Genomic DNA, 21,835 nt, shown 5'->3' on the forward strand with positions numbered 1-21,835 from the left:
GACGCTCAGATCACAACTTTCTCAAGTCAAAAAGTGTTTTATTCCAGCTTTGAGAATGAAGATATGCTGAGTCACAGGTGCCCGTCGGGATTTCACGTTTGCTAGCAGGAGCAGAAATGTAACGTAACTTATTGAGGGATGAACGCAGACTGTAGGGAAGTGTTTTTTCTCAGACCGTTATCTTGGAGGGGCCCCTCTGCCCCGGCCTCGCCCCGGTCCTGCACCAGGTCTCGGTCCTGGTCCCGGTCCTCTGGGACCTGGAGGCCGGCTCACTGGTCTTTGAGCGGCGGGGTTGGGTGAAGCCAGAGCCACGTCCTTCTGAAGGTTCACGGCTTTGCCGGGCTTCGTCTTCACTGGCTTTGCTTCTGGCTCTGGTGATTTTTCTGTCCACACACAGAGAGAGAGAGTGATTAATCAGTCGTATCTGAACGTTTTTTAAGTTGTTTAAACGGGGGTTAAATAAAGTCACCAGGCTCTGGTGGAGGGGCGGGTGGAGCCAGGGACTTGTTTGGCATCAGGTCCTCCAGGTCTTTCATGACCTGATTGGTGCTGTCCATGTTGTTCCTCCGATTCTTCTCTTCATCCCTGGCCTGGACACGCAGAGATGGAGAGAGAGACACATGGACAAATTAAATTTTGCCTAAATTTCCCTTCCGAAGTTCTTCCAAAGTTCCTGTTAATCTGAAAAGTCCTGAGTAGGTACTTCTGTTACGCTTTCCCTGGGTAATTTTGAACCTGGACCTAGACCTAGACCGGAGGTTAACGCTGTTTTTTAGTATGTTTCTGCGTCATTACCTTGTTTACGAAGCCCTGAAGGTTCTAAACAAACAGTTCAGCCACTGCTGAGAACGCTGTGTTTTATTTTAATCTCGGGCTCAGCGCGATCTCTGAAAAAACCCGGTCCGGTTACTTTAACAACGGTTCTCCTGAACAGCAGATCCTCCTCCTCCGGGCACTCGTCCGGGCACATCCGGTTGCGTACATTGAACCGCAGAAGAAGAATAACGTCCGTTGTGGAGGTGTTTCAGTGTCTTCTGACTCTGGGTCTGACTCCGGGTCAAAGGTCGTCAAAGGGACTACGGGTGTTGGCCAATCACAAGACAGTTGGGAAGGCTCTACGCTGGCTGGCCAATCACAATGCACTCTGTCTTCTGGGGGTGAGATTAATGTCTGAAATATCACGGCTGACCAGAGCTTCAATAAGAACCGATTTCTATCGGCTCGTTTACAGCAACTCGGAGGTTTTTGACCATAAAAACAAGTTAATGTATGTAAGTAAACAACAGGACCACTCTATGTGAGCGTTAAACTCGCATTTATCTCTTCTCTACTCACCATCTGCATCTTCTTCATCAGCTCCAGGTTAGAGTTCTTGTAGGCCTCAGACACGGAGTTCAGATAGTAAATGGCCAATCTGAACACAGACGCAAAAAGAGCAAAGAGATCAGGCTAGGTCGTAGTACTCTCTACGGTCTGGTTTCATGTTGCAGCAGCAGCGGGAGTAGAGCCTTTAACCGATAGTCTCCACTCACACCATGAGTAAAACCGCCGGGATGATGAGTCCCGGGTTGGCGGCGTAGCTGAAGAGCGTCCCCATGAAGGCCGGCAGGTCGAGGTCGATCGTCTCCATGATGACGTCGAACATCTTCGCCTTCCCGCTGCGGACGCCAAGACGAGCGACGTGAGAAAGCAGAGACGAGAAGATGCAGTCGAGACGCAGGATCTAAGGTTTTTTACCTGAAGGGTCCACAGTCGAAGGAAGGCGGCAGCGTCATGATGGTGTAGACCACCGGCAACAGGCTGAGGAAGAGGATGAGGAGCAGCAGGCCCATGTAGAAGTTGTTGGACTTGGACGCCTTGAAGACCCTCTCGTGGGGGACGTTGGTCGCCATGACGGCCCAGCACTGGTAGTACATGGAGCTGAGGAGGCGGAGCACGTTGATGCCGACCAGCCCGGGAGCATAAAACGCACCCATCCTACGAACACGGATCAGCGCTCAGGTAACAAATCAATCAATGAAAGCAAGTGTATTGGGGTTTTTTTTAGCCATAAGGAGGTGCTTAACTAGATTGTACTCTCAATCGGGAACTATGCTGTTGGTACGATGCCCTATATATATTGTAACTCATGGCCCCAACAGCTTCTTGGGGCCCAATGGTAAGAGATTGAAGGTTATTTGAGTTGACTGACTGGGGTCCTGAGGATTCCTGGTGGGCACCAAGGGCCCCAATGGTTCCCAGGTTTAAAGAGCATCTTTTAGGCCACCTGAGTTGACTATGGGGGATCTCGAGGGCTTCTGGAGGGCACAAATGGCCCCTAGGGTCCATCAGAGTTGCCTGACAGTTCTAGGTTCACCTGAGTTGACTGATGGGGTTCCCAAGGACTCCTGGTGGGCACCAAGGGCCCCTAGGTACCCCCTGGGGCTGAGGTTTAAAGAGCATCTTCACTGATCACACTGGGGACTGTGTACAGTGTGTGTGTGTTTGTACCAGATCATCCCTTGGTTGAAGACTAATCCCAGTACATTTCCACTGATGTCGAACTCTCCGTACGAGGGCTTTAAGTTAAAGAGAGACAATGAACAAACTGTGATTACTGTGAAAATGGTAGTGTGGTTGTATAATGTGTTAAAAGTAGAACTATAAACTTACAAATCCGGCCTCCAGGTCCCAGCACCAGCAGTAGTTAAGGAAGCGTACGATGACCGCTCTGGCAAAGTCGCCGATCAGGATGGTCAGGTAGGTCACCTGTATGTCCGACACCGTCAGCTTCACAAACTCCTGCAGTTCGAGCACAAGCACAGAGAGTCCAGTTGTGAGTGAATTTAAAATAACTTGGAAGAAAAATAAACACGTTTTCATTATTTTCCTTACAACGCCGACGGCAGTTTCCCAGCAGGGTCCTCTGATGACATCGGACGGGTCCATGGGGGGTGGGGTGGACTCGGAGTCGTTGAGCAGTCGCGTGTAGTTGGCGTAGTACTCCTTCATGGCCCAGATGGACGCATTCTGAATGGACTGCTCTTCTTCCAGCTGAGGATCAAGAAGAAGGTTTGGGTTCAGCAGAAAGGAGGAAGTCAGTCAAGGATTCACCCATTATCTAAGATCGTAGGGGTCGCTGGGGGTAGCAGCTCTAGCTTCCCTAACCCCTGGCCACATCGTCCAACTCTGACCTGGGGATCCCCAGGTTCTCCCAGGCTACTGAGGAGATATAATCTTTATATCCAGTCCTTGGTCTGCCTCGAGGTCTCCTCCCAGTTGGACATACCAGGAACACCTGGAAGCACCTCAACTGGCCACCTCAAAGTCCTACTCCCCCCCCCCCCCCCCCCGACACACATACACAGTGGTACCATACCTTGGTGTTGACTTCGTCAAACAGGGCAAACAGGAAGGTGTAGAGGTTTCCCAGGAAGAGGGCAAAGATGCGACCCAGTTGCCACTTGAGGGCAATCCGAGGATGGTAGTCCTCCAGCTCGGCGATGGTCTCAAACAGAGGAGGACACACCAGACCCAGCAGAGACATGATGAGCTCCAACTGAACCAGAACAGGACACATGTCATTTCAAAGTGATCGTTTTCAGTTTATTGGACGCGTGGTCGTAGTCGCAGGAGAACGCCGTTACCTCGTTCTTCTCGTACCAGCTGAGGTCGTCCCTCGAGGCGAAGTCCTGAGACCTCTTCACCACAAAGTAGATGAGGTACCCGCTGCCGCCGAGGCTGCAGGTGATCAGGAAGTTGGCCAGGACCCTGAGGAACCTGCGCAGGTGAATGTTCTCATCCTTCTGGTTCTCTTGCTCGTCCACGATGGACTCCTGTTCTTGGCAGGAAGTAAGAAGAAGGAACGGTTCAGGAACTTCGAATGGAACGGCCGAAAATATTGTTGCATTTGCGCTGATTTCCCCTATTTACAAGGCGGATGTTTGAATTGGGGGCCCACGGTTGGTGAAGTGGTTAGCACTCTTGCCTTTGCAGCAAGAAGACCCGGGTTCCCGGTGCCCCGTTTGGAACAACTTCGGAACAAGGGCCTTTTTGCCAGGAGTTTGCATGTTCTCCCCGTGTGTGGAGGATAAAACGGAAGATGATGGATGGATGGATGTTTGAATTGGGACTCCCCCCCAAATGTCCATCGTGTCAGCTTTAGTTCTACAGTCTTGTTTTGGGGTTACCTTGAAGCTGGTGGTGATGGAGGCGTATTTGTTGTCAGCGGTCTCCGAGTTGCCGATGAGGTAATCCCAGCTGGTGAACATCTTCCAGGCGAACGTGAACTCTCCTTCGCCTCCATCTCCACCGCCAACGTCGGCGTTCTTGGCCATCCTGGGAAATGAAAACATGTAGTTATACGTATATATATATATATATATATATATAATTACATAAAAGGAAAAAACGGGGGGGGGCGCTCTCTGCGTCCGAGCTCACGTGCGGATCACGACCATCAGGCTGTAGCCAAAGGAGCCGATCCCGACCATGAGGTAGGACAGGGGCAGCCGGAACTTCAGCAAACCGATGGTCCTCTGGTCGTTGTAGTATCCGTAGAACAGGACGGAGTATTTGCAGTAGCCCTGCGAGGACGATGAGGACATGGAGTGGAACCAAGAAGAGGCCATTAAAACAAAGAAAGGGTCAAAGTTACGGAGCCCCCCCTGGAGTCGGGGGAAATTTACAAAAAGATTCACTCACGTCGAAGTCCATGAGGACGGAGTAGTCCTGAGCGGTGGGCTGCTCTGCTCTGGGGACAGTTTTCCTGGGAACGGACCCGTAAGGAAGTCCCATGAGAACCTGCAAAGACAATCCCTCGTTCCTATTTAATCGGACACAGATGTTGATATTTAAAAAATCTTGTTTTTTAGCAGCTGTCACTTGTTCACCTCAGGAATGACCACCAGTCCGAACGTGAACCCGAAGAGGACGAGGTTCATGCCGTACATCCAGCGCAGGAAGATGAAGTAAGACGCCACGGACGAGCCAAAGTGACCTGAGGACATGATGAAGATGAAGGAGGAGAGTCAGCAGTATCCACGTTTGTCCACAAGGTGGCACTGTTCGCCTGGGAAACCGATGACCGCAGCATTGTCAGGCGAGAACACAGAAACAAACTCGACTCACTCTCCACTTCTTTGATCTTCCTCTCCCAGGGGATGCAGGCTGTTCTGAAATTCTCGAAATCCCTTTGGAACTTGATCCATTTCTGTGATTTTAAATAAGTAATCAGGCAGATCAGGATCTCCAATTGCTTGCAGTTCAGTATTTTAACACAGGGTGGTGCCAAACGCCACGTTTTTGAAAATACAGACCTGAAACTAAAGTTTGTAAACCACTCACTCTCCCGCACCAAAGTCAATTGAGGGGACACAGCAGCTGCTGGTCCACTGCTGCCTCGTGTGGTCACTTTGTGTCACTGAGATCAATCAGAATGATGGATTTCAAACACCAAAGTTACAAAATAAGACATTTGAACTCACTGATGGAGGCAACAGTGGATCAACAACTCCTCTGTGCTGTGATGTTAAAATCGCTGATTTTCTCTATGGGCTTTGGTGCAGGAGAGTGACTTAAACCTTTGAGCCTCACCTTCGTCATCATGACTTTGTAAGCGTACCACCTCCTGCCTTTTCCTTTGCCCAACGCTCCTTCGAATTTATCCACGAATTGTTGAGCCTCCCTGAGAAGACACCACAGAGTCACATGACGCAAACAAACGTTTCTCCTGATGAACAAATATACAGATTGAGATTAACCTGAGCTGGACGAGCCTCCTCTTCATCCTCCACGGTTTGTTCCTGATGGTGCCGATCAGCTTCTTCTGCTCCTCCACCTCCTCCATCAGCCGGGCCATCTCGCCCTCTGACATGGAGTCCTCCTCTTCAGAGTCTGAGTTGGAATCTGATGAACTGGAGGAGGTGAAAAACAAGACGGACGAGGGTCAGTGTACGCAATGGGTTTTTGACGGTTTTAAGGGTTTTGGGGGGTTTTATGGGTTTTTAGGGGTATAAATGTTTTTTTTACGTTTAGTGTTTTTTTTAGATTTTTAAGGGTTTTTGGGAGGTTTAAAGGGTTTTGTGGGCTTTTAAGAGTTTTTGAGGGGTTTAATGGTTTTTTTGAGGTTAAGGTGTTTTGTTTTTTTAAGTCTTTTGGTTTTTTTAAGGGTTTTGTTTTTTTTTAAGTTTTCTTTGGGGGATAAGGGTTTTTCCGGGTTTTTTGGGGTTTTTGAGAGTTTTTGGGAGGTTTAAATGTTTTTTGGAAGTTAAGGTTTTTAAGGTTTTTTGTGGGGTTAAGGGTTTTTTGTGGGGGTTAAGGGTTTTGGGGGTTTAAATGTTTTTTTGAGGGGGTTTAAAGGTTTTTTTAAGGGTTTTTACTGGGTTTATGGGTTTTGGGGGGTTTAAGGGTTTTTGGCGGTTTTAAGGGTTTGGGGGGGTTTAAATGTTCTTAAGAAGTTAATGTTTTTAAGGGTTTTGGTTTTTTTTAAGTTTTCTTTTGGGGGAGGTTAAGGGTTTTGGGGGGTTTAAAGGTTTTTTGGGGGGTTTAAGGTTTTTTGGGAGGTTTAAAGGGTTTCGTTTTTTAAGGGTTTTTGCAGTGTTTAAGGGTTTTGGGGGGTTTAAGGGTTTTTGGTGGTTTTAAGGGTTTTTGGGAGGTTTAATGGGTTTTGGGCTTTTTTGGGGGGACAGTGAGGTTTAAAGGGTTTTTTGTCCACATCTTTGTCTCACTGTTAGACAGACTTTATCAACAGGAAAGTGAAGTTCGTAAACCACTAATTTCCGCCCATGGGTTGACACAGGCGTTGGTGGTCTACTGCTGCCTCGTGTGGTCACTTTGTGTCACTGAAGTAAAACAAAATTAAATTTTTCAAACACAGATGTGACAAAACAAGACATTTAAAGTTAGCGATGGAGGCAGCTGTGGATCAGCAGCTCCTGTGTTGCTGTGACGTTAAATCCATGATTTTCTCTATGGGCTTTGGTGCAGGGAGAGTGAGTGGTTGTCCTACCTGTCGCCCTTCTTCTTCTTTTTCTTCTTCTTGTCGTCCTCCGCCTCCTTCCCCTTGCCGTCCCCCTTCTTCCCCTTCTTGTCCTCTTCCTTCTTCCCTCCTTTCTTCCCTCCTCCTCCCTTCTTCTTCCCCTTGCCCTCGTCGCTGTCCTCCTTGTCGCTTCCTTGAGCTTTGCCTCCTCTCCTCTTGTTGGCTCCTCCTCCTCTTCCTCCTCCTCTTCCTCCTCCTCGTTGTTTACTCTTGGGAGCTTCGTCCTCACTCTCATCATCATCATCATCACCACGTTTCTTCGCCGGCTTCTTCTTGTTTGCGCCTCTGCGTCCACGTGAAGGAGCTTCATCTTCATCTTCCTCGTCGTCCTCGTCCTCACTGGCTGGCTTTTTGCCCCGCCCCCTTCCCTTTGCTCCTCCTCTTCCAGCTGCCTGCTTTCTGTTTGTTCTCCTCTGGGTGGCGCCGTCTACAAAAAATGCATCGTATTTAATCACGATTTTTTCGATTATACTATTTTTTGGACTTAAGATATCCACTCACCGTCGCTGTCGCTCAACTCGCCGTCCATTTCTATCGCGACTGCAAACAAAACGACAAAAAAAAATGTGGGATTAATCACCAGGATTTTTGGGGATTTCTAATGGTTTTGGGGGGTTGTTAAGGGTTTTGGAGGGTTTAAAGTTTTTTTTGGTGTTTTAAGGTTTTTTTTAGCGGGGGTGGGGGGGTTAAGGGTTTTAAGGCTTTTTGGGGAGTTAAAGGGTTTAGGGGGTTTTAAGGATTTGTGGGCACTTCTAAGGGTTTTTGGGTGGGTTAAAGGGTTTTTAAGGGTTTTTTCTGAGTTTCTAAGGGTTTTGGTTTTTTTGGGGGGTTTAGTAGGGTTTTAGGGATTTTTGAGGAGTTAAAGGGTTTCGGGGGTTTTAAGGATTTGTGGGGACTTCTAAGGGTTTTGGGGTGGGTTAAAGGGTTTTTCTGAGTTTCTAAGGGTTTTGTGGGTTTTAAGGGTTTCTGGGGGTTTAGGGGGTTTTAAGGATTTTTGCGGACTTCTAAGGGCTTTGGGCTGGGTTAAAGGTTTTTTTGTGGGTTTCTAAGGGTTTTGTGGGTTTTTAGGGGTTTAAAGGGTTAAGGGGGTTTTAAGAGTTTTTGGGAGTTTCTTAGGTTTTTTTTGGGGGGGTTAAGGGTTTTGGATGGTTTCAAGGTTTTTTGGTGTTAAGTTTTTTTTGGGGGGGGGGTTAAAGGGTTTTTAAGGGTTTTTTGGGAGTTTCTATGGTTTTGTGGGTTTTAAGGGGATTTGGGTAGTTAAAGGGTTTAGGGGGTTTTAAGGATATTTGGGGACTTCTAAGGGTTTTGGGGTGGGTTAAAGGGTTTTTAAGGGGTTTTTGTGAGTTTCTAAGGGTTTTAGGGGGTTTTAAGAGTTTTGGAGGGTTTAAAGGTTTTTAAGATTTTTTTTTTAAAGATTATGTCTACCAGATTATTAATCCTGACATATAAATATCACTCAAAATCAACAATTTTTGGACTCAAAAATATGTTGTAGTAATTTTAGCTTCCACTCACCGTCTTCCAGGTCAGCTTTTCTCGGCATGATGGGAAATAAAGGTGCGTCTGTGCTCCTCAGGTGCTTCACTGAGTGCCGTCGATCCTCCTCTGTTTCGACTCCAGAGCCCAACTCGGGTATCTGCCAGAGCCGTCACCATGACGACAGCAGAACGTGACCTCCTCCGGACAGCTGCTGCTCCTCTTTATACGATATATTTGAATTTACACCAATTAAAGTTATGCGTTGCTGTCCCTGCACCAAACCCCATAGAGAACCTGACCTGAACCAGCTGTTGTTGGAGGTTAAGGTTTTTTTGAGGGGTTTTAAGGGGTTTTGGGAGGTTTAAAGGTTTTTTTTTTTTTTTTTACTTTTTTTGCAGGGTTTAAGGGTTTTGCGAGGGTTTTGTGGGGTTTAAATGGTTTTTTGAGGTTAAAGTGTTTTGGGGGGGTTTTAAGGGCTTTTAGGAGGTTGAAAGTTTTTTTTAAGTTTTTTTGGGGGGGGGCGGGGGGTTTGGGAGGTTTAAAGGGTTTGTGGGTTTTTTTAAGGTAATTTTGGGAGGGGTTAAGGGTTTTGGGGGGTTTTAAGGGTTTTTGGAGGTTAAGGTTTTTTTGCAGGGTTTAGGGGTTTAAGGGTTTTGGTAGGTTTAAATGGTTTTTGGAGGTTAATGTTTTTGGGGGTTTAATGGTTTTTGTGGGGTTTAAGGTTTTTGGGGGTTTAAGGGTTTTAGGGGTTTAAATGGTTTTTGGAGGTTAAGGTTTTTTGTTTTTTTTAAAGGGTTTTAGGGAGGTTTTTGGTGTGGGAGAGTGAGTGGTTTACAAAGTTCACTTTCGGCTCTGACAAGTGGAATAAGTCACTTAAATGCATCACAGACTCAAAAGCAGGTGTCGATTTTTATTGATCAGAGTGTTAGCGTTAGCGTTAGCGGGCACCGCGTGCCGTGAACCACAGTGTGAGTTCTCTGCTTTGTTTTCCCTAAACGACCTAATGGATTCTTTATGTCGAGCGCTTGGAAACACTCTCACTGGTGCTGTCACCGGAGAACACACACACACACACACACACACACACACACCCGCACACACACACTGAAGATTTAATGAAGGTTTAAGTTACCGTGTGTGTCGAGCAGTAAATACCCAGAGATGACCTTGAAGCTGCGTTATTGATATTGTTTGTTTTTGTAAAATAATTCCACAGTTTCACGTCTTTATCATTTATGAGGCTGTGAGGACACATTTTCAGGGGAAACCCTGTCCTTTTAAGGACAATCTTAAGGGTTTATTTCAGGGTTGAGACAAGGGTTCGGGGTTTCGGTTACATTTAGGCATGTCACTATGTCTAAAGGTTTTTTTGTGGGTTTTGGGGGGTTTAAGGGTTTTTGGGGGTTTTAAGGGTTTTAGGGAGGTTTAAAGGTTTTTTGTTTTTTTTAAGGTTTTTGTTGAGGGGGGTTAAGGGTTTTAAAGGTTTTTTTTGTCCACGTCTTCATTATTTATTAGGCTGTGAGGACACATTTTCATGGGAAACCCTGTCCTTTTAAGGACAATCTTAAGGGTTTATTTCAGGGTTGAGACAAGGGTTCGGGGTTTCGGTTACATTTAGGCATGTCACTATGACTAAAGGTTTTTTTTGTGGGTTTTTGGGAGTTTAAGGGTTTTTGGGGGTTTTAAGGGTTTTTCGGGAGGTTTAAAGGGTTTTGGTTTTTTTTAAGGTTTTTGTTGAGGGGGGTTAAGGGTTTTAAAGGTTTTTTTTGTCCACGTCTTCATTATTTATTAGGCTGTGAGGACACATTTTCAGGGGAAACCCTATCATTTAAGGACAATCTTAAGGGTTTATTTCAGGGTTGAGACAAGGGTTCGGGGTTTCAGTTACATTTAGGCATGTCACTATGTCTAAAGGTTTTTTTGTGGGTTTTGGAGGGTTTAAGGGTTTTTGGGGATTTTAAGGGTTTTAGGGAGGTTTAAAGGTTTTTTGTTTTTTTTAAGGTTTTTGTTGAGGGGGGTTAAGGGTTTTAGGGGTTTTAAAGGTTTTTTTTGTCCACATCTTCATTATTTATTAGGCTGTGAGGACACATTTTCAGGGGAAACCCTGTCCTTTTAAGGACAAACTTAAGGTAATTTTTTTTCAGGGTTAAACTTAATGTTTCAGTTACATTTAGGCATGTCACTATGTCCAAAGGGTTTTTGGGGGTTTTAATGCTTTTTTGGGGGGGGGGGGGGTTAAAGGGTTTCGGGGGGGTTGTAAGGATTTTGGGGGATTTCTAAGGGTTTTTGCGGGGTTTAAAGGGCTTTTAAGCGGTTTTGGGTGTTTTAGGGGTTTTTGGGAGTTTCTAAGGGTTTTGGGGAGTTTATAGGGTTTATTGGGTTTTAAGGATTTTTGGGGATTCCTAAGGGTTTTTGGTGAGTTTAAAGGGTTTTGGAGTTTTAAGGGTTTTTGGGGAGTTTAAAGGGGTTTATTTGGGTTTTTTGGGGGGTTTAAAGGTTTTTTTGGGGTTAAGACCGGGTTTCAGGGTTATGGTTAGGTAATGTGTTGGTTCAGTAAGGGGCCAAGGAATGTATTATGTCTATGAGGGTCCTCACCAAGAATAAAGAACAAACGTGTGTGTGTGTGTGTGTGTGTGTGTGTGTGTGTGTGTGTGTGTGTGTGTGTGTGTGTGTGTGTGTGTGTGTGTGTGTGTGTGTGCGTGTGCAAAGAGACACCTCGTGTTAAATAATGAAGGAGCGCAGACTCGGTTTTCAAATCCAAAATGATTCGATTACGCGGTCGTCAGTTCCCACAGGTGAGACGCGGCTCGTGTCCACACAGACGCGATCGTGTGACACCTGTGTGTGTGTGTGTGTGTGTGTGTGTGTGTGTGTGGTCACATTCCTCGTCACCTCATGTGGTTCAGCTCTGGTGATTTTTGGCAGGAGGGAGTTCTTGTTGTTTTTTTTATTCTGAGGCGATTGTTACTGATGTCACTGATGTCACTGATGTCACTGATGTCTCCTTTCGTTCTAAATGTCCCTCAAAACGACAAAATAATAGACATTTAAAACTTTACAATAGCCTGTGACACAAAGTAGGAGTCCCGAGTCCCTTTTTCACCCAAAAGGAACAACACAAAAACTGGCATGTAACAGGTTACACAGCACAATAACAATAATATTATTACTACAACACAGTGACTCTGCGATAATCCTTATCCTTACAAGACGATCATGTTACATGTCGTCATCATTTCTAACTGCATTGCGAGAGTTAAGCCTCGTTAAGCCGGTAAGATTTTTGGATGATTTCCCGATTAGGCCACACGGTGGTTATGCATAGCGGTTAGCGTTTGTGCCTCGCAGAAAAAAGACCCAGGTTCACGACCCTGACTGAGCAGGTTCCTCCAGTGTTGTTCCACTGACTAATGGTAGGAAAGTGGAAATCTTTGGAATCGAGGGCCTTAAAGAAACACTTTACTCCACATTTGAATGGTTGTTGGTCTTTGTATGAGTCCGTTAAGAGTGGACTGTCCTCTAACCCCTAACCCCTTACAGTGTACGCTATGAGCAGTGGATTGTGTACCTTGCTCAAGGGAACTACCCCAGTCCTTGAACCGGCAACACCGTTGGCTACTGACGCCTGTGACGCCAACGCAGTCACAATTAGCTGTGGTTTTACCTTGTACTACCACACTTCAGAACCCCACACACGGGCAGGAAAAACCCCTTATTGGACCGTTTCTCCGGGGTTTCCTAGGCCCATTTCCAAGGGATTTAACGCAAATTAATGGTAGTAAAGTGGAAATCTTTGAAATTGAGGGCCTTAAAGAAACACTTTACTCTACATTTGAATGGTTGTTTGTTTGAGTAGACCGCCCCCTAACCCCTTACGGTGTCCAATAAACAAGCTATGAGCAGTGGATTGTGTACCTTGCTCAAGGGTACTACCCCAGTCGTTGAACCGGCAACACCGTTGGCTATTGATACTTGTGATGCAGTCACAATTAGCTGTGGTTTTACCTTGTACTACCACACTTCAGAACCCCACACATGGGCAGAAAAACCCCTTATTGGACCGTTTCTCAGGGGTTTCCTTGGCCCATTTCCAAGGGATTTAACGCAAATCAATGGTAGTAAAGTGGAAATCTTTGAAATTGAGGGCCTTAAAGAAACACTTTACTCTACATTTGAACGGTTGTTTGTTTGAGTAGACCGTCCCCTAAGCCCCTTACAGTGTCCAATTAACAAGCTATGAGCATTGGATTTTGTACCTTGCTCAAGGGTACTACCGCAGTCCTTGAACCCTGCAACACCGTTGGTTACTGACGCTTGTGATGCAGTCACAATTAGCTGTGGTTTTACCTCGTACCACCACACTTCAGAACCCCACACACGGGCAGGAAAAACCCTTACTTGGACTGTATCTTAGGGGTTTCCTTGGCCCATTTCCAAGGGATTTAACACAAATGAATGGTAGTAAAGTGGAAATCTTTGGAACTGAGGGCCTTAAAGAAGCACTTTACTCTACATTTGAATGGTTGTTTGTTTGAGTAGACCGTCCCCTAACCCCTTACAATGTCCAATTAACAAGCTATGAGCAGTGGATTGTGTACCTTGCTCAAGGGTACTACCGGGTACTACCGTTGGTTACTGACGCTTGTGATGCTAACCCTAACCCATAGCTGTGGTTTTACCTCCTACCACCACACTTCAGAACCCGACACATGGGCAGAGAGCCCCTTATTGGACCGTTTCTAAGGTGTTTCCTGGTCTCCCCCCCCCCAAAAAAAAAACACTTTGGAACAGTCCTGTTTTGACACCACAGTAGAACACTTGTTTAAAGTCATGTATAACCAGTTATTTACCTAAAAGGGTGACGTCTATTCATTAATATCTATGCAACAAAGCACTGAACAGAGTCACCAAACCAGTCAGAGAGGTCCGTGCCTGCCACAGGAATGTGGCTCCTGATTGGCTCCTCGTCCTCGTCATCATCGTCTGCAGCAGGTGAAGTTAAAGCAGCATGCAAAGCGTTGGGTGGAGACAAAACAAACCTGTGAGACTCACTGTAAACCCTCGCTTTCCTTCAACAGCTCAGTTCAGTCCAAACAGACAGCAGAGATGGCCATGTTCAAGAAGTTCTTCAAAGACATCATCCGCAAGAGAGACGACGAGGACGACGACAGAGACACGGTGAGTGTTTAAAAACGCGTTGTTTACGCCACTAGAATAGATCGAGAGAAGTCTGAATAGCAGCAACTGCAAATACTCATCGAGATGTTTTCCAGTTTCTTTGCCCGATATCACAGAAAAATAGCAAACGGTTTTGGTTTGTGGACAAAAAGAAGGTCATTTGCAGGATTATTTTTGCCTAATTTTACAGCTTCAGGGTCATTTTGATGGTGAATTGTCTTTTTTGTGTGGAGATTTTAGGGGGGGGGCTGTCTCCAAGTCCATTGCCCCCTACTGTCTGTTAGCGGAAAAGCAGCCTTGCAAGATCAGGGCCGCTGACCCAGTGTCCTCAGGAGAAAGGTTCTCTGTGCACTTTAATTCGTCACAGATCGAGCAATATATCGCAGAACCTGACTGACTGAATATGTCTTACCCTTAACCTAGGGTTAGCCTTAGCCTTAGCCTTAGCCTTAGCCTTAGCCGAACCCCAACCCCAACCCTAACCTTTACCCTTATCCCAACCCCAACCCTTACCCTTACCCTTACTCTTGCTCTTACCCCAACCCCAACCCTAACCTTTACCCTTATCCCAACCCCAAACCCAACCCCAAACCCAACCCCGAACCATAACCCTAACCCTTACCTTTACGCGTATGCTTACCCCAACCGGAACCCCAACCGGAACCCCAACCCTTACTCTTACTCTTACTCTTACTCTTACTCTTACTCTTACTCTTACCCCAACCCAAACCCAAACCCCAACCCCAACCCCCAACCCTTACCTTTACTCTTACTCTTACTCTTACTCTTACTCTTACTCTTACTCTTACTCTTACTCTTACTCTTATTCTTACCCCAACCCAAACCCAAACCCCAACCCTTAACTTTACTCTTACTCTTACCCCAACCAAAACCCTTACCTTTACTCTTACTCTTACTCTTACTCTTACTCTTACTCTTACTCTTACTCTTACTCTTACCCCAACCCCAACCCTTACCTTTACTCTTACTCTTACTCTTACCCCAACCCCAACCCTTACCTTTACTCTTACTCTTACCCCAACCGCAACCCTAACCCCAACCCCAGCTTTAAGATCAAGACAGTGATAGTGTTATTTTAGACGTTCGTCACGTTTGACCCTGAACCCGGTGTGCGTTCGTTCTTTCAGGACAAGAAGCAGCACAAACCGAAGCCCTATCACGGAACCGTCACCCCGTACCCCAACTTCAGCGCCAGCCACGACGCTTCGGTTCTCAACAGCGCCATCGAGAGCAAAGGTAAAGGTGTTGGAAAAGAGAGGACGACCACAACATCGTTGTCGTTGTTGTTATGTTGTGTTGCTGCTGTTGTGTCGCGTTCTCGATAAGACGTGGAGTTTGTGCGTCTCTCTCTCACACACACACACAGGAGTGGACGAGGACGTGATCATCTCAGTCCTGGTGAAGAGAAGCAACGAGCAGCGGCAGAAGATCAAAGCCGTCTATGAAGCGTCCACAGGGAAGGTGAGCTACAGCTAATGTTCCTCTTATTCGTCACATGAAAGCTGTGTGTGGCGTCGCGTGTGTTTGTTGACATTTGAATATTATCTCGTGAGGTTTTTAAAGGTAAACAAGTGAAACAGGCTCTCGGTGATGTTGACTCGACACCAAACGAGGGCAGTTCAGTGCAGAGGAGACGTTTAAAACCACGTCCACCGCGAACGCCGTCTGATCCTCGCGTTATTGTCCCTTTCATTTTCTGAAAAATCCGCTGATCCCCCGTGTGGTCGTGTTTCCCACAAACTCCCCGGTGTGTGTTTCAGAGGCTGGTCGACGATCTGAAGTCAGTCCTGCGGTCGGACCTGGAGGACGTCACTCTGGCTCTGCTCATGACGCCGGCTCAGTTCGACGCTTACCTCATCAGGAAAGCCACCAAGGTAAACCTAAGCGTCCTGCCTCGACCTCCTCAGGATGTGTAGTGACTGCAATGGCCCATAAGTGGCGCTAGAGAGAGAGAGAGAGAGATTCCACCAGAAAATGTAGACGAAAGCTTCCTGTTACTGAAAACTTACTTCCTGTTGCCAGTAGGTGGCTCAATGACTGGCTTTACAGGTTTTCATTGGGGACTGATTAGCCACTACCACGGTTGCTCATGTACGGATGGGGGGGGCGGAGCCTGCTACATGGCTAGTGGGAATCCAAAATGTGTTTTTTTAGAAACTATAATTCCTGCTATATTTGTCCGATATCAGTTTTCACAGGTACTAAATGTATCTAATAAAGTGGCTAGCTAACTTTGGGGTTGTCATTGGGGACTGATTAGCCACTACCACGGTTGTACATGTACAGATGGGGGCGGAGCCTGCTACATGGCTAGTGGGAACCCAAAATGTGTTTTTTAGAAACTATAATTCCTGCTAAATTTGCCCAATCTCAGTTTTCGCAGGTACTAAATGTAGCTAATAAAGTGGCTAGCTAACTTTGGGGTTGTCATTGGGGACTGATTAGCCACTACCATGGTTGCTCATGTACAGATGGTGGCGGAGCCTGCTACATGGCTAGTGGGAACCCAAAATGTGTTTTTTTAGAAACTATAATTCCTGCTAAATTTGTCCAATCTCAGTTTTCGCAGGTACTAAATGTATCTAATAAAGTGGCAAGCTAACTTTGGAGTCATCATTGGGCACTGATTAGCCACTAGGTACTAAACGTATCTAATAAAGTGGCTAGCTAACTTTGGGGTCGTCATTGGGCACTGATTGGCCACTAGGTACTAAACGTATCTAATAAAGTGGCTAGCTAACTTTGGTTGTCGTCATTGGGGATACAGATGGGGGGGGCGGAGCCTGCTACATGGCTAGTGGGAACTCAAAATGTGTTTTTTCGAAACTATAATTCCTGCTAAATTTGTCCGATCGCATTTTTTTGCAAGTCCTCATGTACGTGATAGAATGGCTAGCTAACTTTGGGGTCGTCATTGGGCACTGATTAGCCACTACCACGGTTGCCCATGTACAGATGGGGGCGGAGCCTACTGTCCGATCACACTTTTTTTCCCCGCAGGTCTTCATGTACGTACTAAAGTGGCTAGCTAACCTTTTGCTCTCTTACTACAGCGTCTGGGGACAGACGAGGACCTCCTGGTGGAGGTTCTGGCGACCAGGACGAACCAAGCGATCCGAGATCTTAAGAGAGCCTTCAAAGAAGGTTGGGCCCAGTTTTAGCTTCTTTGTTTGTTTGTTTGTTTGTGTCCCTCGTTCTGTGATATCATGACAGAGAATTGTTGTTGTTGTTGTTGTTTTCTCAGAGTACGGCACGGATCTGGAAAGCGTCATCAGGGACGAGACTGACGGCGACTTCGCTGAGGCTCTTCTGGCCATGTCGAGGGCGGAAAAGCACGAGATCACTCACATCGACATGGCTCAGGCCAAAAAGGACGTAGAGGTAAAAGAAATCACACCGTATTACAGACGTGTTAGAAAACACTGTGAGTGAAAATCAACGCAATCGTCTTTGTTTTCCATCCGCAGACTCTCTTCGAGGCGGGCGAACATCCCGAGGGAATCAACGTGTCCACGTTCATCGAGATCCTGACCAAGCGCAGCGGCCCTCAGCTCTCAAAGAGTGAGTGTTAAGCCCAATTTATACTTCTGCGTAAAGTGCTCTGCGTAGGCTACGTAGAGACTCTGCGTCGACGCAGAGACTGTCGAAGAGCCTCTGCGTAGTCTCCGTCTGCACGAAATATTTTTTAAGTGTCCGTCACTCCGTCAAGGGACTACGGAGACGACAAGAGCTGCGATTGGTCCTCAGGACAGGCTGAGCGAAGCTGCTCTGTGCCGGCTCTCAGTGCGCTCCGGGCGTCCTGACAGAGGCGGAGCTGATCCCCGCCGATAACGCCGCTGCCGAACTATAAATACGTCATATCTTAACACACACAGCACATGTTTAGACTCTAAATGGCCAATTTCTCACCTCAAATTATCTTAAAACTGCGTTCCGTGACACAGAAAAGTGAGAAACGGCCACTTTTTCAACAACAACAGTCTTTCTCTCTCTTTCTTTCTCGGACGCCATTGCTCACTGTAGCCAGAAGCACAACAACCTTGCGCTGCGACCCCTACTGATCGGGCGGGAAATTGCAGCGAGTGTCCGTCACCACGACGCAGAAGTATAAATGCTCGAGGCGTCTCCGTGGTGACGCAGACGGATAACGCATACGCAGTCGGAGAAGTATAATGTGGCCTTTACTGTAGAAACGTGTGTGTGTTTGCTTTGAGTCAGGAGGAGGAGGAGGAGGAGGAGGAGGAGCTGCTCCTCACAAGAGGACAAACCGGTGGAACCACGACACACCCAACACACACTCCTTCTCCCTCCTCATCTACAGAGTCTGCGGTTTGAGCTTAAAATCCAAGGTTTGACGTTATGAATTAGGGCTGTCAAAAGATTAAAATTTTTAATCAGATTAATCACAGGGTAGCTGTGGATTAATCACGATTAATCGCGATTAATTACCATTCGTAAATATGCCAAAAAAAATCTGTTTTTCTCTTTATATTGTTGTAGGAACGGAGAGATAAATAAAGTATGTGAAAATATAAACGTAAAGAACAATAAAATACTGTAAATAACTTGTAAAAACCTACACAAACTTAAATAAACATTACATTATAAGACAATATAAATAAATAGAAAAAATAAAATGCTGTAATAACTTTTATTAAAAAAACTATACATTGCACTGTAAATAACTCACATTATAAACAAAATATAAAGTATAGAAGTTAAATAGTTTTCTTTGGGGAACTAAACCAACAGCAGGAAATTCCTCATCAGCACCTTTGAAGCACTGCTTTCTACTAGTTAGCGTTAGCGTCAGCTAGCATTCTGACGCTAACGTTAATTCCACGAATTAATCACCCTGCGTTAATTTTGACAGCCCTAGTTATGAACCGTAACGTTCACGTGACTTTAGTTCGTTTACATCGCAGACCCCGACGGACTGACCTGATACTGCCCCCTGGTGCTTTTAACAAGCATAGAAACAGCCAGCATGGACACTGAATCAGACCTGTACAGGATGTTTTTTACCCCAACTTTGAGCGCTTGTTTTTGTTCGTTTTGTCCCGTCGTAGCGTTCGAGGTGTACGCCTCCTCCAGTGACGTCTCTTTGCCTAAAGCGTTGAGCTTGGAGCTGAAGGGAGACATCGAAGACTGTCTGATCGACATCGGTAAGGCGCCGGTCGCTCGTCACTCGTCATTTACGCCTGTGTCTGCACCGCGATCTGAGCATAATTATGTCGTCTTCGATCGTCTCTGTGTGCTGTTTAGTGAAATGTTCCTGGAACATGTCGGCTTTCTTCGCCGAGAAGGTCCACAAGGCCATGAATGTGAGTATGAACGTCTACGCCCTCCTCACACACACACACACATACGTACGTCCATGGCTGCAAATATCGATTGAATTATAAATCCAGCAACAGACTGGCTGCCAAATAATGAGCTATTTTAAACATTCACCGACAGACTGACGGCCAAATAATGAGCTATTCTATACATTCGCCAACAGGATGGCTGCCAAATAATGAGATAATCTAAACATTCACCAACAGACTGACGGCCAAATAATGAGCTGTTCTATACATTCACAAAAGACTGACTGACTGCCAATTAGTGAGCCATTCTATACATACACCAACAGACTGACTGCCAAATAATGAGCTAATCTTTAAATCCACCAACAGACTGACTGCCAAATAATGGGCTATTCTAAACATTCACCAACAGACTGACGGCCAAATAATGAGCTGTTATTTAAATCCAGCAATAGACTGACTGCCAAATAATGAGCTAATCTTTATATAGACCAACCGACTGACTGCCAAATAAGGAGCTGTTCTTTTAAATCCAGCATCAGACTGACTGCCAAATAATGAGCTATTTTATATATCCACAAAAAAGACTGACTGCCAATTAGAGAGCTATTCCATACAGGCACCAACAGACTGACTGCCAAATAATGAGCTGTTCTTTAAATCCAGCATCAGACTGACCGCCAAATAGTGAGCTGTTCTTTAAATCCAGCATCAGACTGACTGCTAAATAATGAGCTAATCTTTATATAGACCAACCGATTGACTGCCAAATAATGAGCTGTTCTTTAAATCCTGCATCAGACTGACTGCCAAATAATGAGCTGTTCTTTAAATCCAGCATGAAACTGACTGCTAAATAATGAGCTAATCTTTATATAGACCAACCGATTGACTGCCAAATAATGAGCTGTTCTTTAAATCCACCAACAGGCTGACTGCTAAATAATGAGTTAATCTTTATATAGACCAACTGACTGACTGCCAAATAATGAGCTGTTCTTTAAATCCACCAACTGACTGACTGCCAAATAATGAGCTGTTCTTTAAATCCAGCATGAGACTGACAGCCAAATAGTGAGATATTCTAGACATCCACCAATAGACTGTCAAATAATGGGCTAATCTTTATATAGACAAACCGACTGACTGTCAAATAATGAGCTGTTCTTTAAATTCACCAAGAGACTGACTGCCGAATAATGAGCTAATCTTTAAATCCGCCAACACTCTACATCTACAACATAAATAGAGCCCTGAAATGAAAATGTAAATTGTAAATAAAGTGTCTTCAACATTCCCATTATCAGTGTTTAATACATGTGTTACATATGGAGCCTTTAATGAGCTGCCGTGTTGTGTCTCAGCGTTACGGTACATGTGAGGACACGCTGATCCGGGTGCTGGTCAGTCGCTCCGAGATCGACCTGAAGAAGATCGTAGAGGAATACAGGGCCATGTATGACACGAGCCTACAGGAACATATACTGGTAAGACCATGTATATTATCACGCATTTCCTTGCTTCTGTTTTTTTCCGTATACCTTTAAACAAAGACTGCGTCCTTGTCTCTGATTCCACAGCATGAAACTAAGGGACATTATCAGAGCGTCCTGATTGGACTGTGTGGACCCCACTGAACGTCGGCCATCACCGAGAGTCCACAGAGACCTGGAGGCTGCCGTCTTTCTGAATAACATGACATGAGGAAGTGAAAAATGTTGTACTTTTAAGTATTAATAAAACAAAACAAAACAAAAAAAGTCTCATGATTGGTTTAATTTTTTTCTGAGTAACTAATGGTGATGATGAGTGACATCTAATGGTGAGAGTGCAGACTGCAAGACACCAAAGACAATTTCTGAGTGCCGTTGGGAACTACGGTGGCCTTCGTGTACCATAAATGATGTGAATGGAATTTATATCACTTAAAATAATTTATGTTTGAAGTAGTTGATTTTTTTTATTTAAAAAAAAAACTGCATAGAAAATAAATAAGTTTTTTTTTTTTTACTACTTCCTGTTTAAACCTTTTGCCATAACACATGGCAATAACCAATAGGTTCTAGTAGTTATTCTTGCAAAATAAACTACACGTTTTTTATGTTATCCCTCCTTTTGAGTGGTAACAGGAAGTAAAACCAGAGCTCTGGCTGGTAAAGAAACATAGCCACAAAATGGCGGCCTTTAAAAAACAACACCATTGACTAATCTACATTAAAAAAAAACATGCTTATTCTGTAATAATATTAATATTATAATAAGTCAAACTGCCACCTGCGCAGGAGCGACACTGAGAATCGCGCAGTAGCGACGCTCTCGAACACACGTACGTGACGTGGCACGTTCAACTCCGTGTCCGGAAGTGCCGAGTATGATGATGATGATGAGCTACTTCTTCTTTTTTAGCTAACAGTTCCACTTTTCTGTTTCACCCTCCTCCACTTTCGCGTTTACTGTGTTCACGTTAATTCAACTTTTTTGTTTTTTAAATATATTTACGCTAAGTGAGCAGCGGCGACGGCGTGTTTTGAGTGACGTTCGCCGTTTACAGGTTGACGTGTCGGCGCGGCTGCGAACTTTGGGATAAGAAGCTAACTCGCGTTCCAGATGGTTTTAGTCAGTTAGCATGCTAGCTAGCAGGCTAACAGACTGACAGACTGTCATGTTTACATTTGTTTACATCGGTTTTTAAATGAAAGTAGTGACGATAATTTACTCTTGATCTGTAAATATGCTGCGGGATAGTTTTACTTATCAGACAGTAGTGGTGACATTAACAATGACGATGATGAGGTAACTGGAACATAAAAATACTGGAACTGGACTTTCA

At 45.4% G+C, this 21,835-nt stretch overlaps 2 protein-coding genes across 2 annotated transcripts; one reads left to right on the forward strand and one right to left on the reverse strand.

Annotated features, from left to right (window-relative positions):
- Positions 1 to 177: 177 nt before the first annotated feature.
- tmc2a (transmembrane channel-like 2a) lies at positions 178 to 8,561 on the reverse strand (the record flags this gene model as incomplete). The annotated part of the gene is made up of 20 exons (XM_083910111.1): positions 178 to 383; positions 470 to 590; positions 1,336 to 1,414; positions 1,533 to 1,658; positions 1,738 to 1,977; positions 2,491 to 2,558; positions 2,653 to 2,781; positions 2,875 to 3,033; positions 3,359 to 3,538; positions 3,627 to 3,815; positions 4,170 to 4,317; positions 4,423 to 4,565; positions 4,684 to 4,782; positions 4,872 to 4,978; positions 5,110 to 5,191; positions 5,575 to 5,665; positions 5,742 to 5,894; positions 6,989 to 7,445; positions 7,520 to 7,558; positions 8,534 to 8,561. 20 exons carry the CDS (start codon positions 8,559 to 8,561, stop codon positions 178 to 180), a joined length of 2,844 nt encoding a protein of 947 aa, XP_083766237.1.
- Positions 8,562 to 13,544: 4,983 nt separating this feature from the next.
- LOC310931862 (annexin A1-like) lies at positions 13,545 to 20,642 on the forward strand (the record flags this gene model as incomplete). The annotated part of the gene is made up of 11 exons (XM_083895100.1): positions 13,545 to 13,675; positions 14,824 to 14,932; positions 15,063 to 15,157; positions 15,457 to 15,570; positions 16,750 to 16,840; positions 16,941 to 17,077; positions 17,164 to 17,257; positions 18,766 to 18,861; positions 18,962 to 19,020; positions 20,370 to 20,492; positions 20,586 to 20,642. The coding sequence occupies exons 1-11, from the start codon at positions 13,604 to 13,606 to the stop codon at positions 20,640 to 20,642; spliced, it is 1,047 nt and encodes a 348-aa protein (XP_083751226.1). The 5' UTR covers positions 13,545 to 13,603.
- Positions 20,643 to 21,835: the final 1,193 nt, after the last annotated feature.

Source organism: Microchirus variegatus, assembly GCF_963457635.1.
Source record: "Microchirus variegatus genome assembly, chromosome: 1".
NCBI classification, from domain to species: domain Eukaryota; kingdom Metazoa; phylum Chordata; class Actinopteri; order Pleuronectiformes; family Soleidae; genus Microchirus; species Microchirus variegatus.